The sequence below is a fragment of the Vespula pensylvanica genome, chromosome 14 (assembly GCF_014466175.1).
Source record: "Vespula pensylvanica isolate Volc-1 chromosome 14, ASM1446617v1, whole genome shotgun sequence".
Lineage (NCBI taxonomy): Eukaryota > Metazoa > Arthropoda > Insecta > Hymenoptera > Vespidae > Vespula > Vespula pensylvanica.
The window spans coordinates 344,692-351,156 of record NC_057698.1 but is presented as its reverse complement, the minus strand read 5'-3'; the positions used below and the strand labels follow the sequence as shown (position 1 = coordinate 351,156).

Sequence of the window (6,465 nt, the reverse complement as noted above, 5' to 3'; positions counted from 1 at the left end):
AATATGTAAAGCAACGGACATCATGACTTATTTAACAGCTGATTCGACGACTGGCGGAATAACAGGTCATGCATGTACCGTCTGAACGTCCTTCAAACGTTCCTATCGATTCTAAGAGGGTACGCGATCGTATATTACTGTGGACTTCTTTAAATCATGTCAGTTCGTCAGTAACCGTGAACGACTAAGTATTGTGCCGTGTACATTGTGTAATACTACTAATACTTATATTATTTGTTTGTTTTAAGTATCACGTTAGTGAGAGAAAACAAATAAATAAATAAATAAATATATATATATATATTTATAGATATATATAGATATATATATATATATATATATATATATATATATATATATATATAAAACGAAAAACGCACAAGAAATAGCAGACTGTCCAGATACAAAAGAAAATAAATTTTTCAAGATGATGTCAGATGACGACTGTAAAACATGGTGTCAAATACGGCAGAATGCTGTTGTTCAGCCTCTTTTGACAGGTATTTAAGTAGTCTGTTTTCATGAATAACATGATAAATAATCATTTAAAGCCGGTACTTACAAACTAACCTCCAAACTTTCTTCGTATGGATCATATTTCAATTTTGTTTATACAGTTAATTGAAATATTACGTTAATGATAGTAACTAAATAATTAAAAATTTTTATCTTTTTTGTCGTCTGCAATTTTTTTTTGATCAATCTTTTTTTCGGAATCGATGATGTACGATTTATTGGTGCAGTATATATTTTTCTCTTTTTTCTTTTTTTGATTAAGCCAGTACAGTTATTTTTATTATTAATATATACTATTACACAAAAATATAATTGGAGTTAATATATAATCATTACATGTAAGCATATTTAGAAATAACTAAGATTTGTAAAAAAATAATCTGCTCATTTTCTTATATTGCTTATAGATTATATAAAAGAATTAATAGTTAAATAATTTTTTAGATCTATATCAAATTACAATGGCATATGCTTATTGGAAAAGCGGTAAAACCAATGATCATGCTGTATTTGATTTATTTTTTCGAAAGAACCCTTTTCAAGGAGAATTTACAATTTTTGCTGGTCTAGAAGAATGTATTAAATTTCTGGAGAAATTTCAGTATTCAAACAGTGGTATATCTATACAGAACATGTGTATAATAATGATTGATTTATTACAGAATATTTAGTTCTAGTTATTTACTTATAATTTTATATTACAGATATCAAATATATAAAATCTACAATGCCAGCAACAGTAGATCCAGCTTTCTTTGATTATTTAAAAAATATCAATCTAAATGACGTTACTATTTATGCAATGCAAGAAGGCTCTGTTACTTTTCCAAGGTTATTATTAATAATTTAGAGAAATAATTTGTAGAATTTACAATTTACATAAATTATATTGTATTCCTTGAAACAATTATGAATGACTTTAGAGATTTATTAATTTGCTATATCTATTAAAGTACTAGATTCAGATACATGTATTAACATATATAGAATTCCATTGCTACGAGTTGAAGGACCATTAATAATAGTACAACTGTTGGAGACAACTTTACTAACATTGGTGAACTATGCAAGTTTGATGGCAACTAATGCAGCAAGATATCGGTTGGTTGCTGGGAAAAATATTACATTGTTAGAGTTTGGCCTTCGTAGAGCTCAAGGTCCAGATGGAGGATTAAGTGCATCTAAATACAGCTACGTTGGTTCGTCATATTCTTAATGTAATCTTATGACATAATATTGTTTTAAGAGACTAAATTCGTAATTATAAAAAATAAAATCAATACACTGTCTTATTCTGCAATTGTACTAGATAATCAGAATGGTCCAAATCAATATTATAAAAAATAATTACATATACTATTAGTATTATTTATGTTATAGGTGGATTTGATGGTACCAGTAACGTATTAGCTGGAAAGTTATTTAATATTCCAGTGAGTGGAACTCATGCACATTCGTATATTACATCTTTTACAAGTATTGATGATTTACAAGCCAAAGTGAGTATATATTAAATTACATATTAGAATATTATTTATTATAAATATATTTATATAAATGATACTAAAACCGCGACATTTTTATCGAATATTTCCAGACACTTGCTCATAAACAAACAGGAAAAGTTTTTGATCTTTTGGAGTTAGCATCAAAATATCGAGATGCTATTGCTGAAGATATAGGAGGTATAGTGTCTGAAGCTTCGAATGGAGAATTAGCTGCCTTAATTAGCTATGCTATAGCTTTTCCAGAGAGATTTACAGCTCTTGTAGACACGTATGATGTTAAAAGGTATGTACTATTACTTATTATTATATTATTTTTAATTCTTTCTACATTTTCTAAATATAATTTTTTATTTTTATTGAGGAGCTTTTTTTTTTCTTTTTTTTAATGGGACATGATCTGATATTCAATGCTGATTTTCTTTGATAATCTTATCATTAATATATGCATAATTTAGTTTGCTACTAATATTAATAAACTATTTAAAAAATTTATCATAATTATTTCTATCATAAAAATACAATATAAATTAATATTTTACTAATATACTAAATTAAAAAAAAAATTAATGTACAAAAATATCTATATAAATTAATTGTAAATGTTAGTAATGACTTTACAAGTAAACATGTTAAGTATTTTAACTATGGATTACATGATCGTATTGTCATGTAACGTACATATTTATAATTTATAACATAAAATATAAGTAATATTTTAAACATAAAATATAAGTAATATTCTTAATAATGATTAAGTTAAATCTGTCAGTCTGTCTTGTAATGCTAAGAATTTATCAGGAATTTTTTGAAAAAAATAATACATGGATTATAGAATCTACATGTACATAGAATATATTTCTAATGATAACATGCTCTTATCTAATAGCATGATAACAAATATATACTATATTTCGCAGTTATTCTAAATAAAAATTTTATACTTATTAAGAAAACATACATGTTTCTTAAGTAGTAGATAATCAAGCCTGTGTATTGCCAAAATAAAGATTATAGTAGGCATACACTATCATATTTGTTGCTGGCTAAGAAAAATGTATTTGTAGCATTGAAGCATCAGCCAAACAAAAGACCTTTATAACCAGCCTAAATGTAAAGAATAAGCTTCTAACTAAAGGATCCAGTGCATATACTCAAAATGGTGTGAAAAACAATACGCTTATATCAGAACCCACTTCGCATCACAAGAACGGCTTTTTAAGACGAGGCGAATTGGGTGAGCTCTATGTGAGGTACGATATACTCTCACTTGTCTGCTTTCTGAGATATAATGGTTTCATAATTATATCGATGAAATATTAAACGTTTTTTTAATAATAAAAATTTTAACGTTCATTAAGTTTGACTAAAAGTCCTCATTTCTGTAAAGCAGACAAATTGAAAAATGATAATTCTTCATTGCATCCTACTGCTTTCATAATACGATCATTATGAAGCAAGCTTAACATGTTTTAATCAATGTAAAAGCTTTTTTATGGGATTTCATTATCATAACTTTGTGATCTTATATAGTGCCCTTCCCAATTCAGCCCCTTAAATCTTCCACTTCATTTTAAATAGCTGTAATGTATATACGTTTGCATGTGCAATTATATATAAGTCCTAATTGGGTTAATTGTTCTTATAGATTATTTACTTCATATTAATAATATGTTCTTTAACATACATGTGAATATCTATTTTATTATTCTTCTATGTATTAGGAGTGGCATTTTAAATTTTTGTGCCGTTGCACTTGCCTTAAATGATTTGGATTATAAAGCTATTGGAATTCGTCTTGATAGCGGTGATTTGGCATACCTTAGTAATGCTACTAGAGATATCTTTGAAAAACTTGCTGTTAAATATAATATACCATGGTTTGCACAATTGACAATTGTTGCATCAAATGATATTAATGAAGAAACAATTATAAGTTTAAATGAACAGGTAAAACATGTAATGACAAAATTTTTTATATTAGCTTTTTATAATGGCTATTTCTAAACCAGGTTTTTTTAGTTTATATAAATGTTTTCATAGAGTCACAAAATTGACTGTTTTGGAATTGGTACGCATCTTGTAACATGTCAAAGACAACCAGCATTAGGTTGCGTATACAAGATGGTTGAAATCAATGATCAACCAAGAATTAAGCTTAGTCAAGAAGTTGGTAAAATAAATATTCCTGGTAAAAAGAATGCATACAGATTATATGGTGCAGACGGATATGCATTGATTGACATATTACAAAGATCAACTGAAGAAGTACCACAAGTAAAACAGAAAGTTCTCTGTAGACATCCGTTTGAAGAATCAAAGAGAGCATATGTTGTACCAACATATGTAGAACCATTGCATAAAGTAAATATAATTTACATTAATATTCTATCTTTATATTATTGAAATGAATATTCTTAAATATGAAAAAAAATCTAGAATATTTGATATTAAAGGTTATTATATGCTATTATTCTATTTAAAGGTATATTGGAAAAATGGTAAACTCTGCGAACCTTTACCAACATTAATACAAATTAGAGATAGAGTACAAGAATCTCTTAAAACATTAAGGAATGATCATAAAAGAAATTTGAACCCTACACCGTATAAGGTAAAGAACATAAAAACGTGTATATGATATATAGATATTACAAGTAATAAACCACTTCATATATAATAATTTACAGGTGGGTGTTAGCGATAATCTGTATAATTTTATACACGATTTGTGGTTGCAAAATGCACCTATCGGAGAACTTTCGTGAAGCTGTAGATGTTTACTGAGTCTTAAATTGTTGAAAAATGAACGATGTTATCTATGATTCAAAAATATGTAAAAGTCATACAAATTTTTGTGCGATACATTTTAAAAAAAATTTTTTAAATATTAGAGATATATTTTGTACTTCCACGAATTAGAATCACTGTTAGTTCTATAACAATATGAAATATCATGCTACTTTGATAACATGTACAAATTCTTCGTATGTATATCTAATATTCTATTTATATTATTTTACATACACGCTTCAGTAAAATGCCTTGTTACAAATATTGCAACAATTTGTTACTTTGAGAATTTATGAACTCTTATAGAAATACAAGTAACGTTAATCTGTTTTATTTTTTGAAGGGCAAAGAGATACATACATACAGACACATAGGTGTGTGTGTGTGTGTGTGTGTGTCTATATATATATATATATATATATATATATATATATATATATATATATATATATATATAAACTACTTAAATGCGTTTCTTATGACAAATGATTACTTATTAGTAGCGCATATAAATATATTTATATTGATGTATAATGAAAAAATTAATCATGTGATATAAATGTAAATATTGATTAGAAAATATTAAGCTTTCGGTAGCTAAATCAGATTAAATTTTGATAGTATTTTTTCAAGAAACAATATTTCTCTACCTTCATAGTTTAATTCACACCTACACACAAATTACATAAAAGTAAATTCCTATATATCATGATCACTTTGAAATATCACAATAATTCACATTTAGTTAATCTATAAAAAAATATATAATATTCCTCAATACCTTTAAGAAAGAATTAACAATAAAAATATTGATACTACAGAAAATAAAAAAATAATGGGTAAATTTAGGTATATTTTTAACGATAAGATAAGAATAAAAATAGGTTAGATCAGATGTTCCAAATGTTTTCGATGGGCTCACGAGAGGTATGCTTGCTGCGAAAAAGAGGAAGATAACTTCGAATGCGATGGTTGTCATCGCAAATAATTCTTTATCGGATGTACAGATTTCGCAATAAATTTACTGTATCTTGTGATCGCTTTACCCGGCTTTCTCATTATATACACACAGCACACACACACACAGTTTTGACAAACATATAAAAACTTATTTGAATTAGTAAGTAAGAAAATAATTATTTAATTTTACATTACCGGTTAATAAATCTTTGAATGGCTTTTTGATTTTTAAATTTTGTATGGAATATTACTTTTTTGATTACAAATAGAAATTAATAAATTAAATTAGATATACAATCGTATGTATATATGCATTGCGCATGCGTGTCCAAAATGTCTGCTTCAACCAATCATCGCTCTTTTAAATTTATGTAACACTGGAAATTATAACGAGGTTTTGTCATTACGTTAATACAGATAATTAGCGTATATTTTCTAATGTAGAACTCTGAATTTTCTGTTCTTTTCACCAAGGGTGGCGAACGATCGTGTTGAATAGTGATAATTCGGAACCAGAATTTTAAAGTAAACTTGTGGATCGCTGCATACAGCAACTTCACGTGATGAGATCTGGGTCGATATAACTTGTGATATATAGAAATTTAAATCTAGATTATATATATAACGCAAGTACTACCGGGCGAATGGCTGCATATTTCAGTGTATTTTCAATATCTTTTCTCTATTTCTA

The 6,465-nt window shown here is 26.8% G+C and overlaps 1 protein-coding gene across 6 annotated transcripts; it reads left to right on the top strand.

Annotated features, from left to right (window-relative positions):
* Nucleotides 1–316: 316 nt before the first annotated feature.
* On the top strand, nucleotides 317–5,076 carry LOC122634326 (nicotinate phosphoribosyltransferase). 6 transcript variants are annotated; one of them, XM_043823152.1, is made up of 11 exons: nucleotides 317–500; nucleotides 961–1,131; nucleotides 1,221–1,347; nucleotides 1,504–1,715; nucleotides 1,897–2,015; nucleotides 2,114–2,307; nucleotides 3,089–3,274; nucleotides 3,746–3,971; nucleotides 4,065–4,385; nucleotides 4,507–4,635; nucleotides 4,712–5,076. In XM_043823152.1, exons 1-11 carry the CDS (start codon nucleotides 428–430, stop codon nucleotides 4,787–4,789), a joined length of 1,836 nt encoding a protein of 611 aa, XP_043679087.1. In that variant the 5' UTR covers nucleotides 317–427; the 3' UTR covers nucleotides 4,790–5,076. The 6 variants fall into 6 exon arrangements, with proteins under 6 accessions (XP_043679087.1, XP_043679086.1, XP_043679089.1 ...); XM_043823151.1 differs by having other exon boundaries at nucleotides 3,746–3,980; XM_043823154.1 differs by lacking the exon at nucleotides 3,089–3,274.
* Nucleotides 5,077–6,465: the final 1,389 nt, after the last annotated feature.